The 18868-nt window shown below is 40.3% G+C and overlaps 1 protein-coding gene across 1 annotated transcript in view; it reads right to left on the bottom strand.

The window, feature by feature from the left end:
- Nucleotides 1–1122: 1122 nt before the first annotated feature.
- tshz3b (teashirt zinc finger homeobox 3b) overlaps nt 1123–18868 on the bottom strand; it is a 39464-nt gene continuing 21718 nt past the window's right edge. The window contains exon 3 of the mRNA XM_082161846.1: nt 1123–5934. Within this exon, the coding sequence (XP_082017972.1) occupies nt 2531–5934 (3404 nt within the window). The 3' untranslated portion in view covers nt 1123–2530. The remainder of the gene's footprint in view (nt 5935–18868) is intronic.

Below are 18868 nucleotides of genomic sequence, written 5' to 3'. Positions count from 1 at the left end.
CTGAATGCTCTCTGACAGATCTGACGAGGAACATATTCGGTAACTAAACAGAGTAAACCATTTTTGAGAAAGTGTCCCACCATTATGAGATATTTCTTATACATGTCCCTACTTCCACTGATCTGTTAATAAAGGTTCTTTCACACACATACACAAACACCAAGCCAGGAATCAGCACATACAGTATGTCATTTACATTTTCTTTCAGTGCAGAATTTTGTAGTCAAACTCTAAATGCGATTCTGTTGTCATCCTGGATGAGGCCCAAACAAAATTGTCCCTGCAAAATGGGAACCTGAGCTAATTACAACAGTGAAAATGGTGAAAAAGAGACAGTTAATGCCAAAGCAATTATCTGCTACATTCCTTTGTAGATAGGGAATGGCGCATCGCTCTTCACACCGCCTGATGCTTCCCTAGTTAAACCATATTAGGAGACGTTGTGAGCCGATGTGTCACCAGGCAGGGAATTAGATGAGAGGAGTGATGGGATAGATCTGCCAAAAATATATGACACCACTAAAGTCTGCCGCATCAGAGATAAACACTTAATGTTTGTGAGACCAACAGCAAAGGTCTATGCACGCACGCATGCACACACACACACACACACACACACGCACGCACGCACGCACGCACGCACGCACGCACGCACGCACGCACACACACCTGGTTGATTTTAATATGCTCATGCCTGTCAGAGGTCCGGTGGTCTACCCTTACCGCCACACAAACATATTTTCTCACACTTGTCGACTGCTATTTAACTGACAGCAGTTCTCTTTAATCTGCTCATTTCTTATCCCCCGGCGCCCGACAGACTTGTGAGCCATGACACATCAAGTTATTGCAAAAAACCAAAACAATTTCAATTTAATGCTGCAGTAGAAAAAAGGTTATATGAAGTCATATAATGAGTGCTTCATTGTCAACAACAACAAAAAAAGAAACAGCACAGAATGCATAACAGTGCCTGTGCTGTTAACATGCCAATATTTTACACATAAGATTTCCATTCACTGGCAGCTGTCAGTTACTTCAGTAAATTAACTGCCAAAACGTAGCAGAACTGTCAATTGGAGGTAAGGTAACCATGGTTACCTTTCATATCCCCAAAAATGATGAAGCTGCAATGTGATTTTATGGAGGAATAATTAGACAGAACAACAAAATAAAATATACCAATCAAAAAGGCATTCTACAATATGAAACAACAACCAAGAGTGTTTATAAATAAAAGGTTACATTGTGGAATTCCTCCTTACATTATAAAGTAGCATCTTTTTATACAACCATTTAAGTGAAATGATGGAACAAGTACTGTCTTGTACAAGAAGTTTAACCCTTTGAGCACGAGGTGGAAATAAAATGTGATTTTTTTCTTCTCATTTTCATATCTTATGATTAAATAACATATTTATAAAACTATTGTGCAAAACAATTTCATTAATGTCTTCATATATTGTGCACCAGTAGATAGTCATACTCATCTTAAATTAAAAAATATAAAATGATGCATAATTTAGACAGAAATTAGTTTATGTATTTATGTACACATTTTTACACAGACCTGAATTCATAAAGGCCCCTGATTTGAGCAAACTAAAAAACTGCTATTTTGGATTCACATATATTTATGCACTGCAACCTGTATAAGAGGTGATATATCAGATGATGTAACTTTTAATGGGTAGACAAAATACCCTCGAATTTTCCCACTCAAATACATATCAACTTGATTTCCAATCTCTAATTTATCTCTTTATATATATATATATATATATATATATATATATATATATATATATATATATATATATATATATATATATATATATATATATATATGTGTGTGTGTGTGTGTGTGTGTGTGTGTGTTTACTTTTGGAGGGGGATTGTAAATATATAAGTATTTAGGCGTACTCAGAGGGTTAAATTTTTTCTGCTGACATCAGCATACTTAGGTCACGTAAAAAAAGAAAAAAAGAAAAGAAAAGAAAAAAGCAGAAGAGAGAAGTAAAGAGAGAGAAAGAAAAGCCCAGATTTAGTTATCAAATATTGAACTAAACCATTTCATTAATGCATGCAACTTACTGCATCTCAAGGATGCCAAAAAAAAAAAAAAAAAAAAAAAGAAATAATCAATTTACACAACTTTCAAATACATACAACTTCATTTTAAGTATTTTTTTATTTGCCTTCATATTTTACCAGTGACCTCTTCACTCAGCACTGCACAGTAAAAAAAAAAAAAAATCAATTGTCATCATTTTCTCTGTTTTCCATTGTGAACTAAAAATGCAGAAAATGTATGTCTCTAGGGCCAAATGAGTGTTCCCCAGAGGAAAACTCCAAATGATGTGCCAAAACTAAACAGCAGTTTTTTGGCATCTATGTGCAGTTAGTTCTCCGTTAATAACTTGTAGTTCTTTAATATTTTCTTTTTCCTTAAGAAATGTTAGTCAGAAGGCTTGAAAAAAAGGACAGGAGATAAAGAGATGAGAGACAGAGTTTTTGTCCTTGGCCATCGCTAAGGTTTCTCAAGTTCACTAACATACATAAGATGGTCCTCAGGGGATTTACCATGGGTCTTACTCAGATGGAGCTTGACAGCGTGCTTGCTGGCAAAAGTCCGGTTACACAGTTTACACTGATATGAGGTGCCATTTGCCTCCTCATCTGGGGAAGGGGAGGGGGAAAGCGAATGAGGACTGGGGTTGGGGATCGAATGGGCCAAAGAATGCACTTGGGCTGAAAGCAGTTTCTCAGAGAGCCCCTTGGTGTGGCGTGAGATCTGGCTAATAAGATGCTCTCCAGACAACTTAGCCAGGTCCCTGAGCCGGAAGCCCAGATGTGATTCAAGATGGCTGACATAGGTAGAGGGGGAACGGATTTGTGATGCACAGTCACTGCAGAAGAAGACAGGGTGGCCAGAGTCTAGATTTTTCAAGAACTTTGTGCCACCTGTCCGCCTCAGCTGGTATTTGACGTTGGCCAGCCAGTGACTGATGGTGGTCATCGAGAGGCCAGTAAAGCGAGAAATATGCATGCGCTCCTGTGGACTGAGGTCCGACATAATATACTTGCCATCACCTGTTTGCCGCAAACTGGAGGCAAACTGTGCCTGAAGGATAAGTAGATGCTGAGGATTCCAGTTGGACTGCCGGCCCTTTCGTTTCTGAGCGGGAGAGATCTCCTCTGACTCCTCTGGAGTCGATCCATCTATATCCGAGCGCTCTGAAAGACTCGTTGGTGTTGAGGATTTAGACGCATGGCTCTCTGTTAGGTTGCGCAGCATATCAGAGATGTCGGAAAGGGCATTTTCTCGCAGAGGTGAGTTGGACATGAAGGAAACCACAGCAGATGAGGCTTTGGCCATGGTGATAGTTGATGATGGTGAAATTGAGGTGGGAGTGGAGGTGGAGGAGGACAGGGCAGCAGATCCCAAGGAGTTGCTCTTATCGCTCTTGCCTTTGGTCAGATCAATAGGCTGGTCATTGTTGATGTGGTAGAAATAGCGGTCTAGATGCTCATTGGTTTTTTTGGTCTGAGATGGAGTGGAGGCAGCTACAGCTGCCTTCTCTGCCAGGCTGTTGCTCATCTTGAAGAGCATGCTCATGGGATCAAGAGATGGCAGGGCAGGTTTGGCAGCTTTGCCTAGGTGAACATTCATGACAGACTGAAGCGCACTTAAAGGGTTGACAAATGGCTGCTCTGGAGGATGGTCGGTTATAATAGCAGTGCTGCTGCATAAGGTAGACACAGGGGTTTTGACAACATGGTCAGTGCCATTCTCCAAAGACTCTTTTGTGAGAGCATCACCATTTGAATCTTTGTGAGTATTTCCGCCCCCATTAGTCTCAGGGGTTTTGGCTCCTCTCCTTTCCTTGGGGGACTCCCCTCTGGCAGATTCCCCTGCATCGCTACTGCAAGGAGAAGGTGTGGTTCGTCTAAGTGGGGAGGACCTGGCTCCAGGATCCCTCATTTTCTCCTCTACTTTGGCCACTTTTTCTGTGACTTTTTTGACTAGCTCCTCCATGGCATGGAAGTTGTTTTTGGGCAAAGGGGATGTTTGGCAACTAGGTGGAGAAATAAGAGGTTGGCTTTTGGTAGGAGACAGAATCTCTTCTCCAGAAAACATATACTTTAGAGGCGAACTTTTCCCTGAGTTGCGCAGGGACAGTTTCATAATGTTTGGAAGCTGGTAGGCAGCGTGAATACTGGGGTAGCCTCCCCAGCTGGGTGTGCCATTCTGTGCTTTGTTGATGGCAGATGTTACTGTATTCTCCAGAGACTTCAATATGTCAAACCCGCCCTTAGGGCTTTCTTCAAGATCTTCCTCAGTCAAATATGGATATTTGGATGAAACTTCAAACTTCTCGTCGGTTTCACTTTCTGTTGCCTTCTTGTCTTTGCTATTATTTGTCTCCTTGGTACACTCCACTTCCTTCTCCTCTTTTTTAATCTCCATGGGTGTGATGGCAGGGGAGATACTAGGGGGAGGAGGTGCAGGTGGTGGTGGAGAAAATGCAGTGGCAGCCAGTGGCACTGACTGTACCTTTTCTTCATTGGTAGGTATGGTGTTAGGAGCCGTTATGGACATCGACTCCATGATAGGTTTGCCTTTCTTGATGGCAGAGTTAGTGACCTTGATGAAGTGTCCTGTGACCATCATATGGGCCGTCAGCTCCTGCAGTGTGTCATGCGAGCTTCCACACTCCATGCATTTCAGGATCTGGGATTTCCGTGACTCAAACTGCCACGCATAACTAGCACCGTTCTGGTGTCCATACCGATTGTTGGGTGTGATGTAGGGATTGGGGGTCTTTTGCAGAAGGTCATTGGTGTCAGTTAAAGAAGGCTTGGGGGTGCCGCCATTGGAATCTGGTGAGCTGGGGAGTTCTAGCTCAATAGGGGCTCTTTTACGAGCTGAGGAGATAATCTTGGCTGCCACAGGAGTTACAGGTTCCTTAAGAGGCACTTTCTGGTAGTGTTTCGTCTTGATCATGTGAACACTAAGGTCCTGCAGTGACTCAAAGGAATGTCCACAGTACATGCACTTAAGAACTTTCTGGGCATCCTCTTTTCCTTCCATCTCCAGGAGGGAACGCTTGCGAGGCTTTGACCAGCGCTTGGTACCTTCACTGTCTGTCTCATGGTTGTCATCCCGGTAGTGGCCCGTCTCGTTCATGTGCACCGTGAGCTCGACCAGAGTATCATAGGCGGCACTGCAGTCTTTGCACCGGAACTTGCTTGCACCAGTGAAGATGGAGCCATACAGTTTGGTGCTCTGCCGATAAAGCTGCACAGTACTGAAAAGGTTTGGCTCAGAGGCTGGGTGCATCAGTCTACTCTGGTTCTGTGAAACATTCTGCAAGGTCTTTGCAATGGCTGTCTGGTGCCAGTCGTAACCACCACTACCACAGCTACTGCTGCTGCTACTACTGCTGCTGCTACTACTGTGGCTACGTGGAGGCTTTTCTGCTGGTTGCTGAGACACATTCAAGTTCAGCGATGACCAGTAAGAGTTGGTCAGGAAACTAGTGTAGATAGCTTTCATCTGCTCCAGGCTGTCTGGCCCTAATTGTGTCACCTCCTCACTGATTGGTGTGGCCGTTGTCGTCATCATCATTGATGAAGTTGAAGAAAGAGAGGTGAGGGGCTCCTTGGCTGAGATATCTTCTTCGTTCTTCACTGAGGCACTCTCAAAGTCTGACATGCGGTCACTGGATTCACTCAGGTGTGACTCGCTGTCCATCTCATGGCTGGAGAAATCGGCTGGTGGAGAGTCATGAAAGCCTGGCCTGTCTTTAAGGAGTAAGTCTTTGTCCTGGCACACATACTTCATGGCAGGTTCCTCCTCCAAAGCCGAATCCTCTCCTTCAACATCCTCATCGAGTAAGGCACCCTCCTTTAGCTCCTCTGGCACATATGCTACAGGTAGAAAAAGAGATAAAAGAAACAAAAAGAAAAGATGTTATCACATTGTCCAAATGAAGATTTAACACACTGCATTCCTACAATGCCTTGTATGGTGGATAGACAGCTGATAAAATGGCAAGCATCAGTGTGTTTTCTCCAGTAGTGAAAAACAGTCGGTCAGAATTTTTTATATTATAAAGTGTTGCAGTAATTCTTTCTCTGCTTTCCAATTGCATTACATTGCCACATGAAATGAAGTTATGTTTCTTTTTTCCTTTCTGAAAAGAAAGTGCAGCAAAAATAGAGACGTTAAAAGAACGGAAAAAATGACTCTTCAAACCGAAGTTGCCACCTTATTCTTCTCAAGGGGCAACAGCTTGAAATTAAAACTAAATTTGAAATTAATGAAGCACATTCTGGAGGTGGCATTCGTTTCTAAAGTAATAAATTACTTGTATCAACCTCAGAGACAGCAGTTCCTGTCTGTCAATTAATATGTCTTACGCTTCTTCAGCAGCACCTAATGCATTCCCAAACAGACACACTCACCATTTAAATTAAGAAAGCATTCTCACTCATTACACAGCAAAGGGTTGCCTGCTTGTAAATAAAAATGATTGTATGTACAATGTTTCCTACATAAAAATCCCTGCTTTTGAAGTTGAAAGTTATTATTTACAGTTTAGCCTGGAGAACGCAAATGCTCAAGAAAAACATGGTCATGTTTTGTGCACGCCAGCCTGAAAAAATAAGAAACTAAAATATATTCATTTTAAATTTCCAGTGCAAGTGATGCAGAATGAAAGGCAGAAAAAGAGAAAGAGACACAGAGAGAAATGCAATGCATTGAAATAATTCCAAGAATTCCTAACTGTGTCAGTTTATCATGCTTTTGACCAGGTATGTAAACAATGGAGAGAGAGGACACTCCATTGGACACACTGGTTTTCTGTGAACACATTCAATCATGTCTAAATACCACAAAAGTCAAACTAGTCATGCTAAAACTTCAACACACAGCATTTAGATTTAATTCTAAATACAATATGTAAATTTGTATACAAGGAACATTCAAGGGTTTCCTCAACAAAGACTGCATATAATTATAATTTCATGAATCATCCCCTTAAAAACATAATCTTTTTAGGTTAGTAAAGAGATTTAATTTAAGCTTAACAAGAAAACACTGCTGCGATGCAGCTATGATGGTTGTGTAACAACAACAAAAAAGTAAAAAGAATGCCATAAACATGAGGACAGTCATTTTGTAGCCCTTGGCAGAATGATGTCAAGGGACTGGCAAAAACCCTTTTTTAGTTTGTAGTTGTAATATGCGTACCTCATGGCTTCAGGCATTCTGTGCTGTTGCAATAACCCTTAACAGGACTAAATTTTTTTTATATATAATGTAGTCATATTATTATTATTATTATTATTATTTTGGTAGTATAATTATCTTTTTTAATTAAAAGAAAACATCTAAACTGATAAATCCAAAAAATGATGTAATAGGATTTTTAACCATAGATTTCAAATGGTCAGCTATTTAATTTTCTAAATATTACTAATTTCTCTCTCTCTCTCTGTGTGTGTGAGAGAATGTTTGAATTTAAAAATATTAAGAAACTAAACAAGTAGTTTCAACAAAACTTTATTCCAAGTAGGCAGAAGAACATTCAATAGTGATTTTTTACAGCATTATTATTAGGATCCATCTTCTCACACACATCACAGTCAGTCTGTGAAATCGAATCACCCCCTACACAAATCACAACCAACTGTGATCGTGCAGCACACACAAACTCACATGCACACGCTTACACACAGCCATCTGTTCTGAATCAGCCAAAACGACAGCTGTTTAAGAGAACAATGCCTTCGTTCAGGAAGCAGGAGAAGCAGAGCTTTACATCAAGGCCAAATAGCAAGGTAAAAACCCAATTCCTTCAAATACATACACTTTAAACCTCCTCTCAATGATTACAACACACATGCACACACACACACACAAAGGTGGAGATTTTAGCATGAAATTTTTAGCTGCCACTAAACCACTATATGTAAAATGTAAGGTCAACCTTGAACATAATTACACAAAATGATTAGCTGGTAATTAAAGTTAAAAATGAGGGTGAGTGTGCCAATGGGTGTGGAGGGAGAGAGAGAGAGAGAGAGAGAGAGAGAGAGAGAGAGAGAGAGAGAGAGAGAGAGAGAGAGAGAGAATCACTTCAAGTACAAGTAAACCTGTCTCACTGTAACCTTGACCTGAACTTGACTATATGTAGAGCACAGAGTGAGTATTGCCAGTGAGTAGGCGTACGCCCTACAGCAAATCTGAGGAGAAGTGTGTACGTTTGTAATGTGTTTTTTTCAAAATTCATTATTCCGACACCAAAACACAGAATTAGCACTGCTTGACATCACAACAATCAGCCGTAAGCCCCAAGGTAACATGAGCGGGATGGAGACAGACGAGAAGAAAGCAGAGGCAGGGGCTAACGAGAGAGAGACCCAACAATCTGTGACACACATCCCGAGTGTTGGTGCATGTCCTGGCTGTATTCCAGGTTCCCAAGCCCCCAGTGTACCTACAAGTCTGTGTGATCTAGCTGGGAACAATATTGAGATTTCATCCCTGGACCTTCAGAAGCCAGTGCTCTGGTCCAGGCCTACTCACACCACACAGGTGCTGTTTTAATTAGAAAACAGGATGCTTGGATCCAAGAGTGGTAAGGTGGGGGTAAAATCAGAATGACCTCCCAATGATTTGGCATCAGATTGGAAAAAGAGCTTGATCTAATTTACACTCAGACATCCAGGGAGATGACCAGCAGAGAATGCTGTTTTCTAAGGCAGTGGAGAGCGTAACCTTGCACATTTAAAGGGCCGTCTGGGTCTGGACTATTAGAGCACATACTGTCTTTAAAAAAATCAGAGTAAGTGGAAAACCTTAATACATATAACAGTGATAAAACTAATCCGCAATCCCTTTTATCAAAGGAACAAGATTAAATGTTAACTATGCAAATATGACTCCTTTTCACAACCATCTGTGACTAAATTGTTTGATTACAAGAACAAAGGGGCACTTTTTAATTAAAATAAAATGTCTAATGTCAACCAGAAGTAAAATTCAAATGTATTGAATGTGACAAAAGCTCTTTACTCTGTCCACTGGGATCTAGGAACTAATGTGGGTTTTCCATCTATATGGCCAGTATAATGTGAATATAAGACACCACTAATGTACGAGTTTTGAAATATTTTTTTAAATAAGTCAGTAAATCAGTAACAATGTAAAATATTTTTTACAAAATTGTCCTATTTTTATATATTTTACATTTAATTTTGAGCAGCCATTACTCCAGTCTTCAGGATCTTATGATCCATCAGAAATCATTCTTATATGCTAAATTGCTGCTCAAGAAACATATTCTATTATTATCAATGTTGAAAACAGTTGTGCTGTTTAATATTTGTGGAAACTTTTTTACAAGTAAAACAATGTAAATGCAAAATGTAAAGAGTCTTTACTGTCACTGCTGACTAATTTAATGCATCCTTGTTGAACGAAAGCAAAAAAAAAAAAAAAAAAAAAAACCTTTTGCTTTTGGTGCGTTTCATCCTATATACATAATAATGTAGAACCATACATGCATGTGAACTAAGTTAACACCCCTCAAGCTGCTGCCATTTGTTCTTGTTTGGAATTGAACCTCATTTATACAGACAGAAGTTGAAGTCGGCAGCCCGGTCCAATACTTCTGGGTGTGCGGATGAGCTGGAGAGAGTGAAAGAGTAAGTAGTTGGTAATTAAAGCTGCTATATATAGCCCCTAAAGCCCACATTTATAATGGGAGGTATCTCTCTCTAATATGCCACTATCTGCAATGTGATATCATTAGGAGGAAAATGGTTTGTAGCCTTAAGCAGACAGGCTGTCTGTGTGCGGCTGGAGAATATGAGATAGCACCAATCCACTTCTCTTCTCCTCTTTCCTCTCGTCCTCCGCCCTCTCTCCTTTCCTCACCTCCCCACCATCTCTCCTCGGCTATCCTGACCCGTGTTAATGAAGTTAATTGAATCTGAGATCAATAATGCTTAATTATTGCAATTTGACATGCACAGACAAATTGGTGGGGAGGCCAGACGTGTACGCATGCATGTGTACGCTAGAGGAGATGTAAGTGTGTGTGTCCAGCACCAGGGTGGGCGAGAGGGCACGGCTGGACAGCAGAGGAAGAGAGAGAAGGATGGACGAAGCAGACAGGCGTGCCATCGATTCCAGAGAGACGCCCCATCGACCAGTCCTACTGAGTGATGGAGGCCCTGCTCCAAGGCTAGCTGGAGAAAGAGAGAGCTCACTGAGACCACTTTCGCCAGCCTGGCCTGCCCTGCCCACAAACGGCACATTGAGATGGATTGGATGGACAGAGGAGCGTAACACAGAGAGAAAACCAGAAAGAAAATGGCAGACACAGATAAGAGGGTTCTACCTATGGAATCACTGGTGTTTTGTTTATAGAACGCATGGCTGTTACTAAGTGATGGTTACCATGGCTATAACTGTAACAAGTTTTGTTTCCCTGCATTGTCTCTGCAACCAGATGAACCAGAGGTATTTTAATTTATGAAAACATTAAAGGAATATTCTGGATTATTTACAACTTAAATGTTTATGGACAACATCTGTGACTTTAATTGCAATGTTGATAGCTGCATATTTTAAATGTTTATTTGTGATGCTGCACACTTGCCTGCTAGGCTTATACTGCCAGTGCATTGCTGTAAACACATTTTGCTTTATTGAAATTATTGACTGCAGTAACTGACAGCATGCCACAGATGCAGTAGCCTACATGGACATTAAACTATGAAGAATATTCCCAAAATATTCCTTTAAAGTAAATGTGAATTGTCATTTGCAGCCAATTTTACGACCACATTTCCAAGTGAAACAGGACATTCAATTGGGGGGAAAAAATAGAGTAGGATTTTAGCTATAAAAACTGATTGGATTGTAAAAACATTCTATTACAAACTGTAATGCGGACAGACTGAATGATAGTTTGTTAAATATGAATGACAACAGCAAAAAGACGAGCAAAAAGACGATTATTTAATTAAATTTTTTTAATAACGTACCATGAATTATTCCCAATTAGACCAGGAACATGCATTAAGAAATTAAATTCAAGTTCATTTTGATTATTTCATGCTCAATTTAAGAAAGAATCATAGCTACAGTGATATCAAAAACCTTGAAAAAATTTTAACAATGAATCACAGGCACTTAAAACCTTTAAAAAAAAAACTCTCATCTTTTGTTATAATAATGTGGAAATATGAGGTGGTGGAAGAGTGTGTGAGAGAGAGCGAGAGAAAGAGGTGTGGATTAAAGAAAAGAAACAGGGCTGGAGGTGCATCGGCGCTGGCAGAACTGAGAGAGAGAGCTGGTAAACACAGACGCTAGCACGGCTAATCGCCCGCTCATGCCACTCAGCGGGAGAGCCCCTGACAGTGTGTGTATGTGTGTGTATGTTTACACACCCCCGCTCTCCCCCCCTGCATGTGCACAGCAACCGGTAACCACGCTGGAGAACAGAACTTCCCCCTGCTGCCATAGCACCTCCACTGGAGTTAACACTCCTACACGGCATCAAGATTCGACAGCCTCGAACACACACGTGAGCGCTCAGTCATACAAATGATCCTGTGTGCAACACAATATCGTACAAACAAAAAGTTGATTTATATTCAGAAACGGGCTCGGTGCTGATGCAGGCATTTAGAAACCCCTGGCTAAGGAAACGAAGAGGGGAAACGTATTAAAGAAACGTTAATAGTCTTTGACCTCTGATGAGCGTGTTTTAGCACTGATTATTACAATAACTGCTCAACTGAAATATGCTTTATTCATTGACTTCAGTGATGTATACGTTTGTGTTGACAAAATTGCTCTGGAGCCGCATCCTCTCGAGACACCTCCAATAAAAACCTTACATGTGCTTTTTTGGATCTATCTCTTTAGAAATTTGAACTAAGAGGTTAAAACAGCACAGCATGGACATTCTCAGGAGTAAAAACACGCTCCACCTCTTCCAAAATGCTATTAGTTACTAATGAACACTAACGTCCGCCCTGAATGTCTCCTACGATTCTGGCTAATGCTTCTTATGAAGGTTTGCCCACAATTGCTCCTTTAAGAAGGCTCACATCATCAGACAATCATTTCCATGTCCTCTACTTAAAAGACAAATAACAAAATAGAAACAGGCAAATAATTTTCTAAGCAGTGACAGGATGATAAATAATAAATATAAATATATATATATATATATATATGAAAAGATGCTGAATTTACTGCTCACCTGTGCAGATAAGATTAGATAACAATGAGGATATAATCTCTTTTATTTTCATATGCGTGTATACACGTACATAAATATTCTTTACTGATTTTATTAATTTTTTTGGACTGGTTGAATATATTGTAAACATGGGCCCAGATATGAACTCTAGTTAGTTAATGTAACCTAATGTACAAATTTGTATTCAGTCATATTAAACAAATAACTATATATATATAGGTAACACTTTACAATAAGGTTCATTAATAACTACCTTAGTTAACATGAAATAAGAATGAAAAATACTTTTATTAATTGTTATTAATTTAAACATTTATTAATCTTAGTTAATATACATTTTTAACATTTACTAATACATAATTAAAATCAAAGGATGTATTTGTTAACATTAGTTAATGCACTGAACTAACATGAACAATGAACAGCTGCATTTTTATTAACTAACATTTACAAAGATTAATAAATACTGTAACAAATGTATTGCTCATTGTTAGTTCATGTTAGTTAATACATTAACTAATGAACATTATTGTAAAGTGTTACCAAAATATTATTTAAAATAACTTTTATTTTATTATATTTAAAATGTAATTTATTCCTGTGATGCAAAGCTAATTTTTCAGCATCATTACTCCAGTCTTCAGTGATCCTTCAGAATTCATTCTAATATGCTGATTTGGTGCTCAGGAAACATTTCCTATTATTATCAAAGTTGGAAACATTTGTGCTGCTTAATATTTTTGTGAAAAACATGATGTGTAACACCGCGTTTACACCGGACACGAGCGGCACGACACGACAAAAGACGTCAGAATCCATTATAATCAGTGATGTTGTCTACACTGGATGAGACATGACACGGCAAATCCCCTTTTATGTCATGTCCAGAGTAGACAACCTTTATCTGTTGCGGAGCGACAACGGTTGGGTCCCGCGTAGACAAGGTGTAACTAACTCCATCAGGTCTGTGATCTATATTTCAGGATGTCACACTGGAAATTAGTGGTTTCTAAGGCTGTTCTCTGAACGATGAGTAAACGTTCTTGAGGACAGACAGAAATCTGTGACTGCATCAGGGGTTTCCTGTATGGAAAAGATGCAGAATTTACTGCTCACCTGTGCAGATAAGATTAGATAACAATGAGGAAAAATTTGTACATTTGTCCATATCTCTTGTATACACACATAAATATTCTTTACTGATTTTATTAATTTTTCGGGGCTGGTTGAATATATTGTAAACATGGGCCCAGATATGAACTCTAGTTAGTTAATAATCAGTCAAATGTGTGTGTGGCTCTGTTGTCTGAAGCAGCTCTCAAACAGACACCACAAACAATTATAAAGCAGGAGGAAGATGATCTCCAGCAAATGATCCACCCGCCTGCCTTTGTTATTCAGATGAGCTCCACTTGGAGAAGTCACATTCCTAAAGCACGGGGCAACCGGAGGTCAGACACATCTACACAAACACTAGGAACTCCCAAGAGGCCGAAAGAGAGCCGGAGAGAGGGAGGGGCGATTGTCTTTGAATGAGTTTACATGTGTGTCTTACTGAGAATCTCTCGGTTTTTGTCGGTGACTTGTGTTGTTCCTCTTCCTCTTTCAGTAATCCCTCCCATAATGTGTCTTTCCCTCCCTCTCTCTCTCGCTCTGTCCCACTCAGAATCACAGGAGTGTGTCAGTCTCCCATTAGAGAGGGTTGCTGGGTAATGGGAGAGAACAGATCTGCCTTGCTGTGATCCCCAGGGCCTCACTCGGCTCGACTACCACACACACACTCACAAAACACATATTAACACCACAATATAAACATGGTTATGTGTCTGCAAAAAAAAACTAAACAAAACACACACAAAAAAACACCATGCATAGAAAATAAAACGTGACAAAAAAGACGAATATGGAATTTTAAAAATCGACTAGGCTGTGGGTCTCTGAATGAATAGTTAGCTTATCGGTCTGAAAAGGATAGTTCATCCAAAAATGAAAATTCTGTCATGATTTAGGCCTACATTCTTTCTTCTGTGGAACACAACAGAAAATATTTAGATAAATGTCTCAATTTTATTTTTTTGAGTCTATACAAAAGAAGTCAGTGGTAACCAAAACAGTTTGATATTCTTCAAAATGTCTTCTTTTATGTTCTGCCGAAGAACGAAAGTCATACAGGTTTGGAATAACATGAGCGTGAGTAAATGATGACATCATTTTTGGATGAACTATCCCTTTAAGAAACATGTTGTTAGAGGGCATTTACATAATAAAAGTTCTTGCATTTGTAATAGTTAGACTACTTTTAATTTAACATGCACTGACGGGACTCTCAACGCAAAACGGCCTAAAGACGTCCATCTGAATGTGTAACTGTAGCGGTGCTGCTTCAATGTGTCATGTTCCTAGCATGCTAATTAAAGCACCGGTGCTAAAAACATCAAAATAAAAATATCCAAATACCTAAGAAAAAAAATATCAACCTCACTTACGGACAAGTCATCCAACAAGCGACAATCGTGACCCATCCCTCCCGCAAACACACAAAGACAGAAAATAGACAAGATCTCTGATTTGAAACGAAAAAAGTCACTGTGTCTCTCCAACGTACACAAGCCCTGAACTTGGCAGATACGTTAGGCAGCAAAATAATAGGCATTTTCCAACCCATAATGCAGAGTGTTAGCCAGTGGCAGTCCACTGATTTAGGTACTACGTCGAGACGTCAATCTGAAGGCCTTGGAAGAGAGAGAGAGCGAGAAGGAGGGGGATGTAGATACACAGAGAGTGGGCCTGCAAAGCAAAGATGAGCGAGATAGAGAGAGCGAGATGCTCCTAATGGGAGACATGCAGTCATCTAGTCGCTGACTCTCTCCATTCAGCGTGTCACTGGGTATCCATTACCTGCCACTCTCCTCTGATCTCTTTGGACAGCTCTGATCAAAAGATGTCATTTGACCTACTCGCCCGCTCGTGCTGGCCCGCCGGGGTACGTGGCCCGCGAGCGCGGGGCTGCCTCGCCCGTAAATAAAACGACATCATCGCTTCAGCGTCCCGTCATGTTCTCGGGCCGATTATGATAATAGTGGATCTGTCAGCACGTAAACGGACAGGGCAGCCACGGCGCTAATGCGCAGGATATAGCCTCTCTGCCTCCGCCGCCTTAGTTCCTGCTTTGCTCTTTATTGGGTCGACTTTTCCCTCTCTCTCTCCTGCTCCTCTCATTGGATGGCACCTGAGAAGCAAGCCCCGCTCGTTGAGGATGTCAGGGTTAATCTGTTAGCATCAAGCTGGGGCCGCGGAGGCAAACAGAAAGAGATTTGCCTTATTCTGATTTGGAGGGAGACAGGGCAGAGGGTGTAGATGAGCTGGGGAGGGGACTGATTGTCTATGATATTGCTCGTGCCGCGTTTCGAGAGGTCCTGCTCGGGCTGCGGGCAAACATGGAAACAGACACATAATCTAAACAAAACCAGACGTAGAAACAACACGCCGGCGCACGAGCACATCATAGAAGATGAAGAAAATTACACACAATGCCGCAAGAGGAGACACACACAAAACGCTTGGGCTCGGTGGAGGCAGGACGGTAAAAGGCAGGCGAACGTGCAGGGTTTTAGAGGCGAGAAAAACGGCGCACAATAAAGCGAGAAAACAACACTGCTCGGAGGCAATTTAGACTGCAAAACACAAACCATTAAGTTTGTGCATTATCTTTTAATTTAATCTGGAATGATTTATAATCCATCACGCAAGGCTTCAACCATATCCAATTATTCTCTGTGCCTTGATTGACAACAAAGGTGATTTATTAAGCTAATAAAAAGTGATGTGCACCCAGCCCCCCTCCTTCCCCCCTCGACACCCCCCACCCCCCTGTGAAAATAGCCAGTGAGAGACACACTCTGCTTACAGGGGTGTAGCGGTTCATTGCCGCCCTTGGCCAAGGGGCTGGGGTCACGTTTGTCGTTCTGGAGGTGTAGTTAGAAAGTAGATCTGAGATGAGAACACTGCAATAAACATGGTTTTTCTAATGACTTCATTTTATCTATATTTCAAGATATACACTAGTGTAGTACCCCTATCGATGCATGACAGGAAATTAACAGTAGCCTGATTCTTGTGAAGTACTATTAACATACTATTTGTTTATCTCAAATGACCAGAAAATTACATAAATGCATATTCAGAGGGAGAGAAAGATGCTCTCTGGGTTTTGGCAGAGAAAAATGACATTATGTCTTGGATTCGTTCATTTTGGGTATGTATGTGTCATCTTGTCGCAGCTGCTAAGGGCTAATGTTCTGCTTTGGATATTATTTCTGATTATTAATGAAAAGCAGAGGACAAGAATGATGGTTTTCTTCAGGACGCTCGTAAATAATATTAAAACTGTGCCAACAACAGGGCCGGCCACCTAATGAGCCTTTAACCCTGTGAGTTGCATATGCCTTGTGTTAATTTTAGACCTATAGAGCTATGAGGTCACATTCACACAGCTGTGTGTGGAAGTAGAGCATACAACACACTTTACCTCTTTTTACTGAAAATAAAAGATGTGGCTTTAGGGTACGGAATAGTTTGTGTGCAGATTCCTTCAACTGTACAGTATATTGTCACGTGAACCGTCGATCGCACGTGTGTGTGTGTGTGTGTGTGTGTGTGTATGCACGTGTTCTGAATGGCTCATAAACCACAGGAGGACACATTAATGTCCACAATGTTCAGCCTGCCCTGGTAAACACACAACCCCCTCAACTAATGATGCAATAAGAAAACAAGCCATCACAGCCCCTCCGCAGAGAGACACACACATACACACACCCGCTGTAGCCGACAACAGATTTAAGATCTTAATATCACATACTTAATAAGGGTGGGGAAATATGTTGGTGGTCTACCAAAGAAGTATTTACTTTCTTTTCCACAAAATTCTCAGAAATCTCTGGGAATAGCCAGAGGACGACAACAACAGAAACACAACGATAAGATACTGAAAGGTAAAGAGTCACTGAATGGACGACTTATAATGTTGTAAATGGCACATTTTCCTTAGCATGTGTGAAAGTGAGGCTTGAAACTGGCTTCTTTTGTCCAGATAAGCAGACATGGCTCTGGCAGTACATTCTCTCAGCTCATAAAACTGGGGCCCAGGGCAGAGGACCCTGTTCACTCTCTTTACAGGCTTCCACTGTTAACGAGAGAACGGCTCTCGTTATAACTGTCCCGGCACAGCCGCGGACCTTTGCTTTGTGACGTTTAAAAATGTTGCCTGGCTACACTAGGTCACTGTGATGCTTTTGTGCATTATTTCACTATCTTTCTCTCCTGCCCTTCTCTCTCTCATATTAGTGTCAATTATATATATGTACTAATATATATATACATACACATACAGAACTAGAGAAAAATCTATATTATATATATATAGAAGAAAGTTGGGTGGAAACTCGCTTGTGTGCTACGTGCCGAAATGAAACACAATAGGATGTAAACAGGATGTGCAATTAAGACACCACCAATCCAGACAGTTGGGCTGCTGCTGCATAACACACACACACACACACACACACACACACACACACACACACACACACACACACACACACACACACACACACACACACACACACACACACACACACACACACACACATGCAGAACAAAATACAGAACAAGTAATTTTAAATAGTGATATCTGAATCATCAAACTAAACAAGCAGGTTCTATCAGTCTCGTCCTGTTCTGTATAATTATGTATTTTTTTCCTTAAAGCAGAAAATTATTGCATGCTTTTAAAGGGTAATAAAAAATAGTTTGATTGCATTTAAATCAGCTGATTGTTGTTCTTCATTAATAAATTATTATTATGGAATTTCTCTCTCTGGATATCACTTTTAAATCAAAGAAGAAAAAAAAGAAGAAAAAAAACTGTATTCCATAATAAAAGCGGATTTCACTGAATAAAATATAAGGATAATTTGTAATATTAATTTATATGTATTTTATATTAAATATAGTTAAAACATTTTTTTAACAAAAACAGCCAGCGCCACTAAAAACATCATTAATAATAATAATTATTATTATTATTATTTAAAATATTTGTAGTTTTACAAAATACAATAAACTCTGGGATCTGTTTTAGTGATAAGAAACCAAAGTGCTGCATATCAATCAATTTGCAGAACTCTTCGATGAGGTTTGTTTCCCTCTGTGTCAGATTGCATCCTGCATATTTTCCTGCTTAATTTGATATTTCAAAACCTGAGCTCTTATTTGGAATAAAACTTTGATTATTATGTTTGTCTTTCTATGATTTATTGCACGACTGAAATTAAAATGCAACTCTAGATCTTTTAAAATGGCATTCACTCTAAAAGGGCATTCATTTACTTTGATATTGCATTACAGACAAGTTATTCCTAAAATCACAGTGAATGATGGATAGCTAGTACTCTATAGCCATCAACACCTCTTAGTGGAGGCAAATTGGTCGAGTGCCGCAGGGCCTTCTCCTCCCCTCCCCATTGAGTCCTAGGGGCCGCAGGGCCACTGATCTGGGCTGGGAACTGATAGAG

This window comes from Leuciscus leuciscus (assembly GCF_965113295.1).
Source record: "Leuciscus leuciscus genome assembly, chromosome: 2".
Taxonomy (NCBI): domain Eukaryota; kingdom Metazoa; phylum Chordata; class Actinopteri; order Cypriniformes; family Leuciscidae; genus Leuciscus; species Leuciscus leuciscus.
This window is presented reverse-complemented; position numbering and strand designations above follow the sequence as displayed.